Source organism: Schistocerca cancellata, chromosome 6, assembly GCF_023864275.1.
Source record: "Schistocerca cancellata isolate TAMUIC-IGC-003103 chromosome 6, iqSchCanc2.1, whole genome shotgun sequence".
NCBI lineage: Eukaryota > Metazoa > Arthropoda > Insecta > Orthoptera > Acrididae > Schistocerca > Schistocerca cancellata.
Window position 1 is genome coordinate 72,418,492 of NC_064631.1, and position 18,565 is coordinate 72,437,056.

General features: G+C 39.7%; 1 protein-coding gene across 3 annotated transcripts in view; it reads right to left on the minus strand.

Annotated features, from left to right (window-relative positions):
- Nucleotides 1–18,565, minus strand: part of LOC126191387 (coiled-coil domain-containing protein 112-like) — a 270,959-nt gene that overhangs the window by 69,167 nt on the left and 183,227 nt on the right. For all 3 annotated transcript variants that reach the window (XM_049932244.1, XM_049932243.1, XM_049932242.1), the window contains one exon: nt 14,689–14,833. In XM_049932244.1, coding sequence (XP_049788201.1) covers nt 14,689–14,833 — 145 coding nt within the window. The remainder of the gene's footprint in view (nt 1–14,688; nt 14,834–18,565) is intronic.

Consider the following 18,565-nt stretch of genomic DNA (forward strand, 5'->3'; position numbering starts at 1 on the left):
GCCGATGATATTGTAATTCTGTCAGAGATAGCAAAGGACTTGGAAGAGCAGTTGAACGGAATGGACAGTGTCTTGAAAGGAAGATATAAGATGAACATCAACAAAAGCAAATCGAGGATAATGGAATGTAGTCGAATTAAGTCGGATGATGCTGAGGGAATTAGATTAGGAAATGAGACACTTAAAGTAGTAAAGGAGTTTTGCTATTTGGGGAGCAAAATAACTGATGATGGTCGAAGTAGAGAGGATATAAAATGTAGACTGGCAATGGCAAGGAAAGCGTTTCTGAAGAAGAGAAATATGTTAACATTGAGTATAGATTTAAGTGTCAAGAAGTCGTTTCTGAAAGTATTTGTGTGGAGTGTAGCATTGTATGGATGTGAAACATGGACAATAAATAGTTTGGACAAGATGAGAATAGAAGCTTTCGAAATGTGGTGCTACAGAAAAATGTTGAAGATTAGATGCGTAGATCACATAACTAATGAGGAGGTATTGAATAGGATTGGGGAGAAGAGAAGTTTGTGGCACAACTTGACCAGAAGAAGGGATCGGTTGGTAGGACATGTCCTGAGGCATCAAGGGATCACAAATTTAGCATTGGAGGGCAGTGTGGAGGGTAAAAATCGTAGAGGGAGACCAAGAGATGAATACACTAAGCAGATTCAGAAGGATGTAGGTTGCAGTAGGTACTGGGAGATGAAGGAGCTTGCACAGGATAGATTAGCATGGAGAGCTGCATCAAACCAGTCTCAGGACTGAAGACCACAACAACAACAGTATTGCCTCATGTGTCCCTACAATTCTCTTCCTCTTCTGCCTATAATATCTTCCCTGGGGTCGGCTTCCACCAGTTTTTCCATTCTTCTGTAAATAGTCTATGTTAGTATTTTGCAACCACGGCTTACTGGTTGTTACCAAAATGTAGCCAAAAATTTCAGAGAAAACCCTAGTTGACTAGTACATAGTTATGTTCCTTCAATCATACTGTCATCATCAGAGTTGGCTTTAATCATCCAATAATGAACTGGGATAATTATAGTTTTGTAAGTGATAGCATGACAGGACATTCAGTAAAACAATACCAAATGCATTCTCTGAAAACTACATAGTACAGATAGTTCAGAAGCCCACTTATGGCAGCAATATATTGGATCTAATGGTAACAAAGAGACCTGACCTCTTTGTGGGTGTACACACTGAAACCTGTATCAATAAGAGTGAGGTAGTTACATAATAAAAAGAGCAACAAAACAAGTAGAAAGATATATATGTTCAGTAAACTACATAAAAAGGCAGTAGTGTCTTATCTCAATGAGGAACTTGAAATATTTACCTATGGACAGTTGAAGTTGAAGAACTGTGGCACAAGTCTAAAAGAATGGTTGACCATGCACTGGATAGATGTGTACCAAGTAGAACTGTTTATGGTGAGAAGGATACTCCACGATATAGAGTCATTGTAGACCAACTTCTAAATAAACAAACATTACTACATAACAGATGAAAAACAAAGCATGCAGCTATAATTAGAGTCTGAATGAAATGAGTCTGACTGTCAAGAGGACAATGCGTGAAGACTTCGATGATTAACTTAGCAACATGTTATCAAAAGATCTCTAACAAAACTCAAAGGAATCCTGGTCATATGTCAAGGACGTTAGTGGCATCAAAGTTACTGTCTAGACACTAATGGACGAGTCAAGAACCGAAACTGACAGTAGCAAAGCCAAAGTCCAAATGCTGTACTCTATTCTGAAGTGTTCTTTTACAAAGGAAAATCCACGAGTATTGCCCCAATCTAACTCTTGCACCACTGCAAAGATGAGTGATATAAATACTAATGTCAATTGCTAAATTGACACGGCCTGAAGGAATCCCCATCAGGTTCTGTATAGAATTTGTGACTGAGTTAGCTCTCCTTGCAACCAAAGTATAGTGTAGATCCCTTACACAAAAAACTATGCCTAGCAGTTGGAGGAAAGTACATGACTCTACAAGAAGGGTAACGAAAGTGAACCACAAAATTACTGTCCAGTATCCTTGGCATGCATCTGTTGCAGAATGTCATAACATATCTTGAGCTCAACATGTAACGAGGGCTGAATGAGATTTTCACTCTGCAGCAGAGTGTGCGCTGATATGAAACTTCCTGGCAGATCAAAATTGTGTGAAGGAACGAGACTCGAACTAGGGACCTTTGCCTTTCACGGGCAGGTGCTCTACCATCTGAGCTACCCAAGCATGACTTATGCCCCATCCTCACAGCTTTACTTCTGCCAGTAACTCATCTCCTACTTTCCAAACTTTACAGAAGCTCTCCTGAGAACCCTGCGGAACTAGCACTCCTGAAAGAAAGGATAACGCGGAGACATGGCTTAGCCACAGCTTGGAAGATGTTTCCAGAATGAGATTTTCACTCTGCAGTGGAGAGTGCACTGATATGAAACTTCCTGCCAGATCAAAACTGTGTGGCAGACCGAGACTCGGACTTGGGACCTTTGCCTTTCAAGGGCAGGTGCTCTACCATCTGAGCTACCCAAGCACGACACACACCCTATCCTCACAGCTTTACTTCTGCCAGTACCTGAGTAGCTCAGATGGTAGAGCACCTGCCCACTGAAAGCATAGGTCCCAAGTTCGAGTCATGGTCTGGCACACAGTTTTGATCTTCCAGGAAGTTTGATATCAGCACTCCGCATTATCCTTTCTTCCAGGAGTGTTAGTTCTACAAGGTTCGCAGGAAAGCTTCTGTAAAGTTTGGAAAGTAGGAGAAGAGGTACTGGCAGAAGTAAAACTGTGAGGACGGGGCATGAGTTGTGCTTGGGTAGCTCAGATGGTAGAGCACCTGCCCACGAATGTTTCATGTAACAAGGGGTCTCAAACAGAATGACCTCCCCCATACCATCCAGCCTTGATTCCAAAAAAATTCCATACCCAACCCACATGACATCCTGAAAGCCACTGATCAAAGTAGTCAGTTAGATCCAGTATTTGTTGACTACTGGAAAGTGTTTGAAAGAGTAGTACTGCCAAGCTAATTATATGGAGTAATAAGTGAAATTTGTGTGTTGATGGGGTGAACACAGCAAATTATTACGGATGGAGACTCATCGATCAATGCAGAAATAACTTCAGAGCTGTCTCAGGGACATGTATTGGGACTCGTGCTGTTATGTTGTATGTTAATGACTCTGCACATAACATCAATAGTAACCTTAGACTTTTCATAGATGATGCAGTTACATATAATGAAGTACTGTTTGATAAAAGCTATACAAATATTGTTAGATCTTGATAATATATCGAAGTGGTGCAAAGGCTGGCAACTAGCCTCAAATGTTCAGAAATGTAAAATTGTGTATTTTTCACTAAATAAAAAATGTAGTGTGTTTGACAATAATATCAATTAGTCACAATTGGAATCAGTCACTCACACAAATACCTGGGTGTAACAATTTGTAGTAATATGAAATGGAATGACAATGTAGGCTCTCATAGGTACAGCAGAGGGCAGATTTCACTTCAGAGGTAGAATACTAAGAAAATATCTCGTCTTAAAATACTGGTCAAGAGAGTGGCACCAGCACTGTATAGTACCAACAGGGGATATTGAATGTCTAAATGTCTTACCTCTTCTCCACCGACGTGCCTGCCGTTGCCTTGACACAGAAGCGGCAGGATCAGTGGACGTAGACAGTGCTGCCAACATATCCACTGTCCACGTCCACTGACCCGGTCGCCTCTGAGAGCTCGATGGCTGCGAATCTGGTGCGTTACGCCACTCAGCATGCACAATCGCTTAGCATTAAAGAGATACTGAAAAAAAACTGAACAGGAAGACTATTGTAGATAGACACAAACTGTCCCATGATTCTTCAACTTCTCGCATCATAATTCATGGCAAAATTGTTTACATGTCCAGACATCAGTGTCTATTGGCCACATTACTTCTATCAGGTTAACTGATGATGTGATTGCCTAGGAGCTGGTGCAGAGCTTTTATCTCCTTCCCCCTCCCTTCGACATTGCACTATACATGTAGCCCAGCGTGAGTGTGCCTCTAGCACCTCCTACCTCTTCTCTGCCCACTCTGTCATTCTCACCAAGGGATGCATGCTGGCAATGGCATGTGAAGAGTGTTTTCTGTCCACACAGCTACAACAAGGGTACTACTTGGTAGAGTCAAAAATGACCTCAGACAATGGACTTCCTGGGTCTATCTGATACCCTGCCAATATGGCTTGACATACGTGGGTCGGCAGTGATACATCTTAGTTCCTCAAATGAGAGGCATCACGACATTAGATATATCTGTCAGAAAAAAGATGTTTGTGACACAGTAGTTGATAAGTGGTGAGCACCCCACTGATGACAGGTGTTTCACATTGTGGGTGCTGGTACCAGACCTAATGATCCATTGACTGTAAGGAAGTGGGTAGCAGTGAGTTGACCCTACATGCCGAGGCAGAGATAGGAGTTCCATGGAGTGGGCGGTGAGGAAGAAAGAGCTGCATGAAATCTAAGAATGCAAAATGTCAAAGATAATAAATGGACTGCACCTGTTAACTGTCAAGTTGAATCTCAGACCTGTTATGTAAGTAGTACAGAGAGGCAGCATACAAGTTGGTAACTGTCATCATTTACCATGTACTGAGTTGTAATTTTGGAGATAATATGAGAAGGTGAATTGCGTCCCACTTCTTATTTATGTGGTGAAGAAGAAGTTAATTTTCAGCAGCTTCTTTATCTGCAGCCTATAAGGAGGTGAAGTCTGAGCAGAGTTGGAAGAAGAAGGCACAAGGATTCAGAGCACAGATTAGCTGGACCCTGATTAATAATACTTAAAGCCAATTGAGTATTCACTAAGCAACATTCATTATATTAAAAGGAGTGTTTAGGCTGCAACTTATTCAAGTGTTTGGTGCATGCAGTGAAGTATAAAAAAACACCATGCAGCCCAAGCCAACCTGAAACACTTTATGTAGTGACCTTAGCAGCTAAAAGAGAGATAGAGTTAACAAAAAATCCAAAACTCAAGAAAATTTCATGAGAAAGCACCAAGGAGAAGAAGCATTGCCAATGGCAATGGGAATAAAACAACAAGACATTCTATACAGTACAGACATCAAACTAAATCATTAATAAATAATAAAACTGAGTGGAAAAGGAAGAAGAACGCTGTTGGGGAGAAACAAACCAGTATTCACCCAACAACAGTACACAATCTACAAGCAGTCATCAAAAGATTGCAGCACGCACACAGTCATCGGCACATTGCAGCCTACATGAAGTTCGTTGGCAGCATGCAGTTGTCTGCAGATTGCAGACCACATGCAACACTTCAGTAGCACACAGCTATGAGCAACAAGCAGATGACGCACAGTCTGTCAGTAGCACACAGTATAAAGTTAATGGTGAGCAGTGCTTGTGACCAATTTAAAAAGTTGTATACAATAAGACAAGGGTAGAATACAATTAATTTTAAAATTAAAAACATCAATATTATGATAAGCATGTTGAGATGAAAATTACAATATTTGTTTATGTATGTCATCACAAGAAAGATGATCATATTAGGAGAAATGAATTGAGACATCATTTTGGAAAAATTCAATGAATCTACTAATTAGATACAAACACTTAATGAGGAAAATAATCTGAAGATACAAAAATCAATATACAAAATACAGTCGTCTAGGGAGGAGGTACTTAACAGTAATAATGACAAATTTACTCAATTTTATGAGAAACTTGATGTTTGGAGGAGCATTTAGTGAATACACTAGATCACAAATTAAATGTTTTTAAAAATGAAATTCATACTGAAATGCTTCAACAATGTGACATTGTATGTAAAGAAAGTCAAGAACTTATTAGGGAAATTCATACTGGTGTGGATACTTTGCGAGAATTTGCAGTAAAGGAGTGTAAAGTTGTAAAGGATCAGATCTCAGATGTGCAAAATCATATTGAACTTTTAGAGGAAAGGAGCAAGAATGTAGATTTCATTTCTTCACGGGTTTGGAGGAAAGAGTACAGGTCTTGGTGGATCAAAAATTTCAAGAGAGTGGATGTATTTTAAATAGTGTATAGCTTTCCAGGGACGAAGTAATGCAACAAAATAAAGAATTTAAATGATTGTGGGAAGAGTTAGCTAAAATGAGATAAGAAATCACAGAAAGTCAGTGTAGAGGGAAATCTTTAGATACAAATACTTTATTAGAAGCAGTGGCATGAACCTATACAAGCATTTTCCAAAGTTTAAACCTGACAGAGATGTACACCCAAGATACTTCTTACGAGTTTTTTTCGAGATCTTTACCTCAAACATGGGAGTATGCTCAGAAAATAGATTTTCGATTAATCAAACAATGGAAAAAATCCAGGATGGAATGTAACACCTCGTCCTTCTGCACTCCCCAGCATCACTTACTTCACTGTCACCAACCCCTCCCCTGCTATCCCTCCCTCTCCCTGCTCCAGCCTCCTCCTTAACCCCACCCAGTTGCCACTCCCACATCATGCACTGCTGCTGTAGGTGTGTGTGTGTGTGTGTGTGTGTGTGTGTGTGTGTGTTTGTGTGTTTGTTTTTGTGTGTGTTCCATTTTCGACAAAGGCCTTGTTGGCCGAAAGCTCATATTGCGACAGTCTTTTTGTTGTGCCTATCTGTGACTCAGCATCTCTGCTATATGGTGAGTAGCAAGATTTTGCATTAAGTTATCTAAATGGGGATGCTGCTGAGTGGGGGAATGCTCACTTGGAAGAATTTATTTCATGGAAGGATTTTCAAGAGAAACGTAGACAAAAATACTGGTCATTTACTTCATGGAAGGATTTTCAATAGGAATTTAGACGAAAATACTGGTCACAAATGACACGAGAAAAATTAAATTTAGAGTTACTTGATCCAAAGCATTACAACAGTCCATGGGGAAACTTTTAAAAGTATATTGAGTGACATTTAACATGATTTAAATATTTAGACAACCCACTGCGCGAAGTTCATTTAGCTAAAGTATTAGTGTGATAGTTACCCTGTTATCTGCATAAAGAAATGTAAATGAAGTAATATCATTTGTAGAAAATCTAGATACCATGAACAATGAAAAGAATAGTCCAAATCAGGAAGATATGGGCCATGAAAATAGTAAGTTTAATAAAAAGTTTCAAAAGAAATGAGAATTAAATTATTGCCAAGTGACCAAATATCTGGGAGGAAAGTTGAAATGACGACAACATCACTAAAGAAATGCAGACACACAAATGTTTAATAATAATAATAATAATAATAATAATACAGAAGGGGCTACGATTGTACAACCCTTTACATCAACCCATACAATTTTAGGGATGGAAAACAATCGAGACCCTGGTCAAAGGATCGTGATCCAGGATATAACAAATTGAATAAACCCATAAAGGAAAAAAGAAAATAGCTTTTAGCAAAATCACATCATTAAAAAGTGGCTATTAACAGATGATGAGCGACAGAGATGTCCCAAAATTACACAACCAATAGTTGTAGGCACTTCCATTATATCAGAATCATTATTTGATTTTTTAAGACAGAGAAAAGTTTATCCGATACTTCCTGTAAATGGTGTATATGTAGTAGATAGATTAAACAATAACTATGATTACCAATAACAGTGAATAATTTTATGTTTATGCAGAACTGTTAACAGTACCTAACATGAATCTGCAACTGCTACTGGGAGTGGATTGGCTGATGACATACAAACTTTCCTCTCTGCACAACTTTTAATGTGTTATTGTAGAGACAAAGCATACTTAATACCATTTAAAGGAAACACTAGTGGTGGAACAGACAGAGATAACATCTGCTTAATAGCAACTAGTTCTCTTATAAACATAGAGAGTACAATTGGAATGCAAGGTGAACAACAAGAACGCTTAAAGCTAAAGCTTATGAGTCTGAAACTCCTTTCTTTTGTAAACCGTATCTCGTACCCTTGAGTGTATGCCCAGCAGTGCAAGAAGAAATAAATAGGATGTTGGATGAAGGAGTAATAGAGCATAGCTCAAGTGTACATAACAATCCATTACTGGTCGTGCATAAAGCCACAGGGGGAGTATGTCTGGTATTGGATGCAACACACTGATCTATTTTTTCACTTTCTTACTTCTCATCTTTGAGGACAAACTCCGAATTCCCTCTTTCCATGTTCAATATGTCTCTATCTTTGAGACCCTTCTGTGTGAGCGCATGCGCGTGCGGACACACACACACACACACACACACACACACACACACACACACACACAGTGTACAGTCATGGATATCATCTCCAGCAGCTGTGAGAAACATTATAGGAACAAAAAGTTTTTTTTTTTAGGTGTTAGTTTTGTCACTTTTTCGAGGAGAGGAATAAAGGGGCCAGATGTCAGAATAACCCAAGGATAAGAGTGACAAGGTAACATGTAGAAGGAAAACGTGTTGGGAGGAGAGTAGTGGCAGGAAAAACAGTCTGGCAGGAGGACTGTCTGGAGAAAATTAGAAGTCTTTAGGAGTCTGGTGCGGATGTAGAGATAGGAAAAAGGAAAACAAAATGAAGAAGTACTGGAGTACTAAAAATAGTAGTAAAGAAGCTATATGATGCACTTTATGGGAGTTTATGGGTAAGTTACCCCAGAGAAGGGAACTTATACCAGATTTGTGTGGACACAAGAAAGGGAGGACCCAAACCACTTTATGGGAAGAGAGGTACACCACGTTGGCAGGGATATGAAGTTACAGAAAAGAGTACTTAATCCCTGGAAGGGCAGTGTTGAGAAATGTTTATGAGTATTATTATTTGCACAAGGGTTGAGACCCTCGATAAGGGAGCATTCCCTCCAGACTGATTACATAAAATTACTAAAGTGGACTAATTTACTTGCTTCTAAGGAAACAATGTAATCTCAGTGCTCTGACATTTGATCATAGAATTATAGATAAAATTTACCTTCTCCAAAGAAATAGTGTGTTTCATGATAAGGTATAATGAAATATGCATTAAAGGTGAAACCAAACACAAAGAAATATTTACTGCAATGATAAACTTACACAAAAACTGAAACTGATAGCAAAGCTATTGTGTCTATGTATGTAAAACTTGTATAATAATTAAAGTTGAATATGTGGTCACAACATCTTTTCTCTTACGTTAGTGGAGAGATATGTAGTGATACATCCCATTCCCTGAATGACAGGTATCACATCCTTACATACATATTTCAGAGAAAAGATGTTCGTGACAGAGAGTAGTTGATAAGTGGTGAGCACCCCACTGTTGGGAAGCATTTTAAATCGTAGGTGCTGATACCAGAGATAATGATCCAGTGACTGTATGGAAGTGGGTAGTAGTCAGACAACCACACCTGCTGAGGGGAGACAGGAGTTCCATAGAGCAGATGGTGCAGAAGGAAGAGCTCCATGAAATCTAAGAATGTGAAATGTCAAAGATAATAAAGGTATTGTAATCGTTAATTATGAAGTTAAATATCAGGTCTGTTATGTACGTAGCACAGAGAGGCACTATAGGAGTTGGCAACTGTCCTCATTTATCATGTATCGAGTTGTAATTTTGAAGATAATATAAGAAGGTGAATTGAGTCTCACTTCCAATTTATGTGGTGGAGTGAATGAGAACCAGCAGTTAATTTTCAGCAGCTTTATCTGCAGCCTGTAAAGAGGTCAAGTCCAAGCCAAGTTAGAGGAAGAAGACACATGGATTTAGGGCACAGACTAGCTGGGCCCTGATTAATAACACTTAACAGTGACTGATTATTCAGTAAGCAACACTCATTGTATGTTCAGGTGGCAACTTATTTAAGTAACCACCACACAGCCCAAGCCAATCTCAAATGCTTCAGGTCACACAGTGCATACTGCTGAAGATCATTGCTAAGGACACCAATGGCACACCAGATTGCAGCAGCCTAACAAGTCAGCAGTAACGGAATATTACCTACTAAAATTACACATAATGGATTATGACCATATTAATGTTCCTATGTTCCCGTAACCCTCCTGGCCTCAACCTACGTTTGTCACTGTCCTCATCCATCCACCACTTCCCTGTTCCGATTCCAGCACTTCCCAGCTGTCATTCCACCATCACACCCAGTCGTTTTACTTCTCTCCTTTTCCGCTATTGTGTGTGTGTTTTCTACTTTACAAGAAGACCTTTTGGCTGAAAGCTTAAATGTGTAGCAGCCTTTTTGTTGTGCCTGTCTGTGACTCAACATCTCCTTTATACAGTGAGTTGAAATTTATTCTTTTGATATTACTGCCATTATTCCATCCTGGATTTTCCATTGTTTCATGTTTACTTGAAGTTACCCGACTTATGTATTTCATGATATCTTTTTTGTGTTTCTTTGTATTAATGTTTATAATACAAATACATTAAAACTCATATTCTTCTTCGGAGTGTGCACATTTCTCTGCCACCTCCCTCTTTTCAAGCCGCTACTTCTTTGTACATCCCTCCTACTTTAGATAAATCTGTAGTTCTATGGACCCTCATGCACACTGTTTTCTCAACACCCTCCTCCGTCTTTGTTGTATCCTACACCCTCCTCACAACTCCCTCTCTTACATGATGATGTGCAACATGCAACTACCTTTGCCTGCAGCAGTGTGAGCTTTCTCTGGCACCGTACTGCAGCCTTTTGCCAGCTATATCTCCCTCATCATCCCTTCTCCCTTCCTTCCTCTCACTCATGTCTTCATTTCATCTTCTCTGCCCATGACAACAGCTCACCCCAGTCGGGCCACAAGTCCAGGACAATGCAGTTGAGAAAAAGTATGCTTACTTCGAATAACGACATACATCCACAAGCTGACATACCAAGCACAACTGCTCTTTTATATGTCAAACCATCACTCATTACTTTCAAAATGTGGTGTGTGAGGTCTTAATACTTACTGTAGTTTTCATTCTTCCATGATTCTCCAGTATCGTATAAACAACAATCAAATAAATATATTTAGCAGGCAGCATCAGACTAATATATAAATAAAAATTAATACAAAACCTGAAACTTCTTAGCAGATTAAAACTGTGTGCCCGACCAAGACTCAAACTCGGGACCTTTGCCTTTCGCGGGCAAGTGCTCTACCATCTGAGCTACCGAAGCACAACTCACGCCTGGTCCTCACAGCTTTACTTCTGCCAGTATCTCGTCTCCTACCTTTCAAACTTTACAGAAGCTCTCCTGCGAACCTTGCAGAACTAGCACTCCTGAAAGAAAGGATACTGTGGAGACATGGCTTAGCCACAGCCTGGTGGATGTTTCCAGAATGAGATTTTCACTCCGCTGCAGAGTGAAGGTTGAGGTCAGTTGGTTACAGGAACGAAGGATATGCTGTAGGGAGGGTTCACTCCTGCACAGCTCAGAAAAGCTGGTCTTGGTGAAAATAATCCAGACGGCACAGGCTGCAAAGCAGTCATTAAAGTGAAGCACATCATGCTGGGCAGCATGTTCAGCAAATGGGTGGTCTACTATGCCACAGTTTAGTGGTGGACAGTCATGTGGACAGACAACTTGTTAGTTGTCATGCCGACACAGAAAGAGGCACAAGGATCTGTAAACAAGCAGCAACCATTGTGCTGCTTTCTACATGGGCATGACAACTAAGAAGCTGTCTGCATGAATGGCCACTGCCACAAGTGTGGCCAAGAATCAGCTGGGCCACCCACTTGCTGATCATGCTGCCCAACACAATGTACTTCACTTTAATGACTGCTTTACAGCCTGCACTTTCTATATTCTGCACATGCAGCTACATTTATACTCTGCAAACCACTGCCCATTGTACTAGTTATCAGGGTTTCTTCCTGTTCGATTCATGTATGGAACACGGGAAGAATGACTGTTTGAATGCATCTGTGCGTGCTTTAATTGTTCTAATCTTATCCTCATGATCCCTATATGAGTGATACATAGGGGGTTGCAGTATATTCCTAGAGTCGTCATTTAAAGCCAGTTCTTCTTTGTTAGTAGACCTGCTCAGGATAGTTTACATCTATCTCCAAAAGTCTGCCAGTTCAGTTTCTTCTGTATTTCTGTGACACTCTCCCAGGGATCAAATAACCTGTGACCATTAGAGCTGCCCTCCTCTGTATATGTTCAATATCCCCTGCTAGTTGTATCTGGTACAAGTCCCACAAACTTGAGCAATATTTTAGAACAGGTCGCACAGGTGATTTATAAGCAATCTCACTGTAGACTGATTACACTTCCTGAGTTTTCTACCCACAAACTGACATCTAGCACCTGTTTTACACACGACTGAGCCTATGTGATCACTCTGTTTCACATCCCTACAAAGCATTATACAGGTATTTGTATGGATTTGCCAATTCCAACAGTGACTTGCTAATATTAGAGTCATAGGATATTATGTTTTGTTTTATGAAGTGCGTAATTTTACGTTTTTGAACATTTAAGGCAAGTTGCCAATCTTTGCATCACTTTAAAATCTTACCAAGATCTGACTGAATATTTATGCAGCTTCTTTCAGGCAGTACTTCACTATAGATAAATGTATCAACTGCAAAAAGTCTGAGGTTACTATTAAGATTGTCTGCAAGTTCATTAATATACAACATGAACAGCAAGGGTCTCAACACACTTCTCTGGAGTACACTCAAAGTTACTTCTACATCTGACAATGACTCTCCAATCCTAGACAACACGCTGCATCCAAAAAGTCCTCAATCCCATCACAAATTCGCACTTGATACCCCATAATTGTACTTTTGATAATAAGTGTAGATGTGGTACTGAGTCAAATGCTTTTTGGAACTCAAGAAATACTTCACCTACCTTACCACCTTGATCCAAAGCTTTCATTATGTCATGTGAAAAAAGTGCAAGTTGGGTTCCACACGATCAATGTTTTTGGAATCCTTGCTGGTTGGCACGGAGGAGGTCATTCTGTTCAAGATACATCATTATGTTTGAGCTCTGAATATGTCCTAAGATTATACAACAAATCGATGTCAAGGATATTGGATAGTAGCTTTGTGGATCCCTTCTACCACCCACCTTGCAGAGGGGTGTGACCTGTGTTTCTTTTTTCCAAGAACTGGGTATGGTTTTCTGTTTGTGGGATCTACATTAGATTATACTTAGAAGAGAGGCTAACTCAGCTGCAATTTCACTCATCTTTTCAGTGGTATGAAGACTAAATTAGTGCAATTCTCCTGAGTTTTTCTTTTGTAAAGGACCATTTGGAAACAGAGTCAAGCATTTCAGATTTTGATTTTCTACCTGCAATTTCAATTCCTGCCTCACTCACTAGGGACTGGACACTAACTTTGGTGCCACTAATGGCCTTCAAATATGACCAAATTTCTTTTGGTTTTGTGAAAAATCATTTGGCAGTATTCTGCTATGGTAATCATTGAAGGCTTCAAGTATTGCTCTCCTGACAGTCAAATGCATTTCATTCAGCATCTATCTATAGCTCTATGCTTTGTTTTACACCTGTTATGCAGCAATCTCTGTTTCTGTAGAAGTTTCTTTACAGTGACTGTACATCTAGTTTACTTAACATATATATCTTTCTGCTTGTTATAGTTGTCCTTTGTACATTGGTATCATTGTTGCCACAACCACGTCATGGTCACTGATACCAGTTTCAGTGTGAACATCCTCAAAGTGGTCAGGTCTATTTGTTGCCATTAGATTCAATATATTTCCATCATGAGTGGGGTTTCAAACTATCTTTTCAATTTAGTTTTCAGAGAAGGCATTTTATAATGTTTCACAGGATGCCTTATCATCCCCACCACTAACACAACTGTAATTTTCCCAATTGATTGTTGGATGATTAAAGTCACCACTGATGATTACAGTATGACTGAGGAACTTAATATAGAAGTGAACTGAGGTTAGTTTTCTCTGAAGTTTTTGGTTACATCAAGACACGAGTATGGTGGGTGATTGAAAGATCCAAATATCATTTAGTGCCCACCCCTTTTAGTGAGTCTTGCTCCAACAATCTTACATGTAGCTTCAATTTCTATCTCAGTGGATTTGAGTTTCTTGTCTATTGTGACAAATACACCAATTCCATTTCCTGTTTGTCTATCCTTTTGATATACACTTAAATTTTCCCAAAAATTTCAGTGCTATCAGTTTCAGGTTCCAACCACCCTCCTGTACCTACCATTATTTGAGCTTCAATGCTTTTCAGGAGAGGCTCAAACTCTGGCACTTTCTTGCAAATGCTTTAGCAGTTAACAATTAGAATTTTAATTCTCTCACCTGTGAGAGGCATTTCTTTCTATCTTAGACTGATACTGTTGGGTTGCCTACACCTGTTGTTATCTGGACTGGATGCCACACACTCAGCTGAATGAGTAGCAACCTTTGATGTGTAGCACAGAGCTGACCCGTGTGTGTGTGTGTGTGTGTGTGTGTTTTCTATTTTGGAAGGAGGACTTTGTCTGAAATTCAACAAGAGAGAAAGCTATTGAAGACAGGCACAGTGTTCTTGGTTGCTCTTATAATTTTGTGTAGCTTTACATCTTGTCTCAGGTTATGGACAAGGAAGTAAATAACATTAATTAAGATAGCTGGAGCAATATCCAAATCAAGCTCCTCCCAATTAAAAGTCCAGCATTTAACAACTGCATCACTTTGATTCCATAATAATAACCATAATACCTGGCATTAAGTCATGCACTTCTTCCATGAATGTGTGCTTTCCTTGATGTTTCGTACGTATCCTCAGAAATGCCAAATGATCATCTTCATCCCAACCTCCAGAATGTCCACCCGTTTTAGCCAGAAACTTGTGAAATGCTCGAACCTAGAAGTACATTACAATGGTTGTAATAAAGATTACATACAAAAGTTTCATATACTGATGTTACAAAAAACAAATTGTGAGCAAACTGAACCTCATACCTACATCTATTTATCTCGAAAGGCTTCTGGTGGCAGAATATACTAAGGAAACAAAGCAGTGACAAAAAAGTATGTATCACTTTCTCCCCCATCCCTGTCTGAGTGGTTTGATGCAGCTGACCAAGACTTCCTTTCCTATGCTAGCCTCTTCATTTCAGTGAAGCACTTACACCCACAATTGACAGTTATGTGCTGGATATATTCCAATTTCTGTTTTCACCTACAATTTTTTTTTTCTATAGCTCTTTCTAGTATTATGGAACTATTCCCTGATGTCTTAACACATTTGCAGCAGCTGACATTTGTTGTTGTTGTTGTTGTCTTCAGTCCTGAGACTGGTTTGATGCAGCTCTCCATGCTACTCTATCCTGTGCAAGCGTCTTCATCTCCCAGTACCTACTGCAACCTACATCCTTCTGAATCTGCTTAGTGTATTCATCTCTTGGTCTCCCCCTACGATTTTTACCCTCCACACTGCCTTCCAGTACTAAATTGGTGATCCCTTGATGCCTCAGAACATGTCCTACCAACCGATCCCTTCTTCTGGTCAAGTTGTGCCACAAACTTCTCTTCTCCCCAATCCTATTCAATACTTCCTCATTAGTTATGTGATCTACCCATCTAATCTTCAGCATTCTTCTGTAGCACCACATTTCAAAAGCTTCTATTCTCTTCTTGTCCAAACTATTTACCGTCCATGTTTCACTTCCATACATGGCTACACTCCATACAAATACTTTCAGAAATGACTTCCTGACACTTAAATCTATACTCGATGTTAACAAATTTCTCTTCTTCAGAAACGCTTTCCTTGCCATTGCCAGTCTACATTTTATGTCCTCTCTACTTCGACCATCATCAGTTATTTTGCTCCCCAAATAGCAAAACTCCTTTACTACTTTAAGTGTCTCATTTCCTAATCTAATAGCCTCAGCATCACCCGACTCAATTCGACTACATTCCATTATCCTCGTTTTGCTTTTGTTGATGTTCATCTTATATCCTCCCTTCAAGACACCATCCATTCCGTTCAACTGCTCTTCCAAGTCCTTTGCTGTCTCTGACAGAATTACAATATCATCGGCGAACCTCAAAGTTTTTATTTCTTCTCCATGGATTTTAATACCTACTCCGAATTTTTCTTTTGTTTCCTTTACTGCTTGCTCAATATACAGATTGAATAACATTGGGGAGAGGTTGCAACCCTGTCTCACTCCCTTCCCAACCGCTGCTTCCCTCTCATGCCCCTCGACTCTTATAACTGCCATCTGGTTTCTGTACAAATTGTAAATAGCCTTTCGCTCCCTATATTTTACCCCTGCCACCTTTAGAATTTGAAAGAGAGTATTTCAGTCAACATTGTCAAAAGCTTTCTCTAAGTCTACAAATGCTAGAAACGTAGGTTTGCCTTTCCTTAATCTTTCTTCTAATATAAGTCGTAAGGTCAGTATTGCCTCACGTGTTCCAGTATTTCTAAGGAATCCAAACTGATCTTCCCCGAGGTCGGCTTCTACTAGTTTTTCCATTCGTCTGTAAAGAATTCGTGTTAGTATTTTGCAGCTGTGGCTTATTAAACTGATTGTTCGGTAATTTTCACATCTGTCAACACCTGCTTTCTTTGGGATTGGAATGATTATATTCTTCTTGAAGTCTGAGGGTATTTCGCCTGTTTCATACGTCTTGCTCACCAGATGGTAGAGTTTTGTCAGGACTGGCTCTCCCAAGGCCGTCAGTAGTTCTACTGGAATGTTGTCTACTCCGGGGGCCTTGTTTCGACTCAGGTCTTTCAGTGCTCTGTCAAACTCTTCACGCAGTATCGTATCTCCCATTTCATCTTCATCCTCTTCCATTTCCATAATATTGTCCTCAAGTACATCGCCCTTGTATAGACCCTCTATATACTCCTTCCACCATTCTGCTGTCCCTTCTTTGCTTAGAACTGGGTTTCCATCTGAGCTCTTGATGTTCATACAAGTGGTTCTCTTATCTCCAAAGGTCTCTTTAATTTTCCTGTAGGCAGTATCTATCTTACCCCTAGTGAGATAAGCCTCTACATCCTTACATTTGTCCTCTGGCCATCCCTGCTTAGCCATTCTGCACTTCCTGTCGATCTCATTTTTGAGACGTTTGTATTCCTTTTTGCCTGCTTCATTTACTGCATTTTTATATTTTCTCCTTTCATCAATTAAATTCAATATTTCTTCTGTTACCCAAGGATTTCTACTAGCCCTCGTCTTTTTACCTACTTGATCCTCTGCTGCCTTCACTACTTCATCCCTCAAAGCTACCCATTCTTCTTCTACTGTATTTCTTTCCCCCATTCCTGTCAATTGTTCCTTTATGCTCTCCCTGGAACTCTCTACAACCTCTGGTTCTTTCAGTTTATCCAGGTCCCATCTCCTTAAATTCCCACCTTTTTGCAGTTTCTTCAGTTTTAATCTACAGGTCATAACCAACAGATTGTGGTCAGAGTCCACATCTGCCCCTGGAAATGTCTTACAATTTAAAACCTGCTTCCTAAATCTCTGTCTTACCATTATATAATCTATCTGATACCTTTTAGTATCTCCAGGGTTCTTCCATGTATACAACCTTCTATCATGATTCTTAAACCAAGTGTTAGCTATGATTAAGTTGTGCTCTGTGCAAAATTCTACCAGGCGGCTTCCTCTTTTATTTCTTAGCCCCAATCCATATTCACCTACTATGTTTCCTTCTCTCCCTTTTCCTACACTCGAATTCCAGTCACCCATGACTATTAAATTTTCGTCTCCATTCACTATCTGAATAATTTCTTTTATTTCATCATACATTTATTCAATTTCTTCGTCATCTGCAGAGCTAGTTGGCATATAAACTTGTACTACTGTAGTAGGTGTGGGCTTCGTATCTATCTTGGCCACAATAATGCGTTCACTATGCTGTTTGTAGTAGCTTACCCGCATTCCTATTTTCCTATTCATTATTAAACCTACTCCCGCATTACCCCTATTTGACTTTGTGTTTATAACCCTGTAGTCACCTGACCAGAAGTCTTGTTCCTCCTGCCACCGAACTTCACTAATTCCCACTATATCTAACTTTAACCTATCCATTTCCCTTTTTAAATTTTCTAACCTACCTGCCCGATTAAGGGATCTGACATTCCACGCTCCGATCCGTAGAACGCCAGTTTTCTTTCTCCTGATAACAACATCCTCTTGAGTAGTCCCCGCCCGGAGATCCGAATGGGGGACTATTTTACCTCCGGAATATTTTACCCAAGAAGACGCCATCATCATTTAATCATACAGTAAAGCTGCAAAGCTGACATTTATATGCATCAAAACAAGCCACGAGCCAATGCGGCTGATGCTTATAAGCGTCCGCGCTCACTGTCAGATTACTCAGTCTAGTTACAGCATCTAATCTAGCATCAAAGAGTGTAAATTTTTGTTTTGTGTGGTCAATTATCAAACGTATATTGTTCGTAATGGTGGCTAATGAACCGACACCTGGACCTTCCAATGTGAAAAGGAGCAGGAAAAGTGTTAAACTGACAGAGACTGCAGAAGAATTTGCAGAGTGATGATAGTGTGGAAGCATAGCTTTCGAATCTGTTTCGTGACAGTTCTGAATCTGACAATACGAATCA